Source organism: Perkinsus marinus (genome assembly GCF_000006405.1).
Source record: "Perkinsus marinus ATCC 50983 genomic scaffold scf_1104296939894, whole genome shotgun sequence".
Classification (NCBI taxonomy): domain Eukaryota; phylum Perkinsozoa; order Perkinsida; family Perkinsidae; genus Perkinsus; species Perkinsus marinus.
Window position 1 is genome coordinate 97,731 of NW_003213014.1, and position 2,393 is coordinate 100,123.

Below are 2,393 nucleotides of genomic sequence, written 5' to 3' on the forward strand. Positions count from 1 at the left end.
TTCATCGTGGAAGGATTGGTGGCTATCTGTTGTGAGAAAAACGGTGTATCGCGAAATTGATTTCGGTTTGAAAAAATTAATTTTCTGCGAAATTGGTTGAAAGAAAATATGTGATATTTACGAAAAGTTTTTGTTGAAAAATATATAGTAGTGATACTAGCATCTCCCGTGTGTCCAAGCGGTAGTATTGGTATATGTGTGGCGAAATAGGGTATGTTGTTTTCTGCCGTTTTTTCCGGATTTTTCATGCGCCATATTAGATCTGCAAGGACCAGAGTTGATATGACGAGCACATATACTCTATCGTTGGAGTTCCACCCGTTTGACGGGAAATGGTGTAATACTTTATGTAGGGTATTGGACGTATATGTTTCCGCGACCGCCGATAACACAATTGTTTTCCGCGAAGTAAGTTGTGAAATATGTTTTTCACTAGTGTTTTTAATATCACTAGGGTGAAAAATCATTGGAGTTTCACCACCCTAGTGATATGAGAAACACTGGTGAAAAACATATTTCACGACTACTGCATATCACCGCGAATTGCGCGTTTTTTCACCGAGTTTTACGCCACTTCACGTAAAACGGGTTGTGAAACTCCATTGTATGCATGCTGTTGACAGGTATAGAGAACCGAAGAGGAGACAAGCTATGGCGAGCTCACCAGAAGGGTACTTATTCCTGGCGTCGCTGATATGTATGTAATTTCCTCAGAAACAACAGTGTCGTGGAGGGGGAGGATGAGGAATGTTATTTTGAAGTAGGTATTTTTGAGTTTGTTAAATTTTTGCATATTATGTGAGAGTGTAAGACTTGGGGAAAGCAGTAGTTGATCCGGATAGCAGTTTTATAGTATCGGAGAATGTGCATGTTGTTGATGACAATAAGTAAAATTGGAAGAAAATTTTCGTTCGTTGAAATGTATTGAATATTGGAGTTTCACCGTAGTGATATGAAAAACAGTAGTGAAAGATTTATTTCACGACTACTCTATAGCGCCAACATCGGGGTTTTCATAGAATATTACGCCACTTCACGTAAAACGGATGAAACTCCATTGTACCAGAATCTATACACCAACAAACATATGTTGTGTATGATTGGTTTCCTCAGCTGAGCTCGCAAGTTTCCTTGTTATGTTATGAAAATTTACACACGATTTAGAGTAGAAGTATGCAAAACGAAACATAATTTTCCAAAATCTCGAATTTCTCATATTGTCACCACCAACACACATGTAGTTGACCATGTGCATATTCCCTTCACTGTTTTGTAAACTTCTACCTTATTTGGTGTGTCTTTGATTGTATAGTGAGGAAACTTCCGAGCTGATGGAAACCAGATATATATTCCAACAGTGTAGAAATATATGTACGGACGTGAGCTGAAAACATTTCTTATAAAAGAAAAGGTGGACGACTAGATGGATTCTCGTGAAGTGTGGGGGGAAAATATGTGCGTGGTCAACTACATGTGTTGGGGAGAATATGGTAATTCTGAGGAAATTTTTGGAAAGTAGTAAGTAGTGAGCGACGCGTAAGACATGTGGGGTGATTTGTCCGGTGTAATTCGGCAAGTATTTTCAATTCATTTTATATCTCGTTTTTTTACATGGAGTATCACGTCACTTCACGTAAAATGGGTGAAACTATACAGTTGTCGTGCCTTAGTGCTGCTTGCCAGGTTATAGGGAATCTGTCTGCCCATGAGAGAGCGACACTTCAGAGTGGTGATGATATATTACTCGTGTGTCAATGGATAACTGAGGGAATCGCAATGGCGACTACAGGGAATCCCCCATTGATTAATATACCGCCTCCTGTACTCAGCAGAGTTTTCCAAGAAATATCTACGGGCATGCTGGGTTTCAATCAGGTCGTTTTGGGAAGGGAATTTTCCGAAAATTCTGAGTTTGTTTTTTCTATTTCAGTCGTGGAAAATCGCGATGGTACCATTCCCGTTCGCGTTCGCTCAGATGATGTCGTTGTTGATATTGGGGATAGTGTTTTTGATGCCTATGGAGATCAGCTATTCGCTGGATAGATGGTATTTTAATTGATAATGTGTCGGTAGCATAAACTATGTTCAGGGCACCTGCTATGCTGTTTGCAACACTATGTGTGGTGGGATTCACTGGGCTCAACAGAATATGTGTTGAATTGGAGGAGCCGTTTGGTGACGATCCGAACGATATACCAATACAGCAAATACAAAGGAAATTCGTAAGTTTTGTTGTATTGTTGGGTGCATGGGGTCTGCTGCTAGCAGCAAGATGTGTTCGGTATTGATGATACCGTAATGATGATTGGTAGTATCACTATTAGTGTGGTAAAATTTGCACATGATAAACCACAAGTGTTGGTGACAATATCTAAACTCTGGGAAAATTTTGG

General features: G+C 39.7%; 1 protein-coding gene across 1 annotated transcript in view; it reads left to right on the forward strand.

Moving 5' to 3' along the window:
• Positions 1–2,043, forward strand: part of Pmar_PMAR020870 (hypothetical protein) — a gene marked incomplete at both ends in the record, with an annotated part of 2,298 nt that extends 255 nt beyond the window's left edge. The window contains 3 exons of the mRNA XM_002782247.1: positions 630–701; positions 1,684–1,729; positions 1,931–2,043. Of these exons, the coding sequence (XP_002782293.1) occupies positions 630–701; positions 1,684–1,729; positions 1,931–2,043 (231 nt within the window). The remainder of the gene's footprint in view (positions 1–629; positions 702–1,683; positions 1,730–1,930) is intronic.
• Between the last annotated feature and the right edge of the window lie 350 nt (positions 2,044–2,393).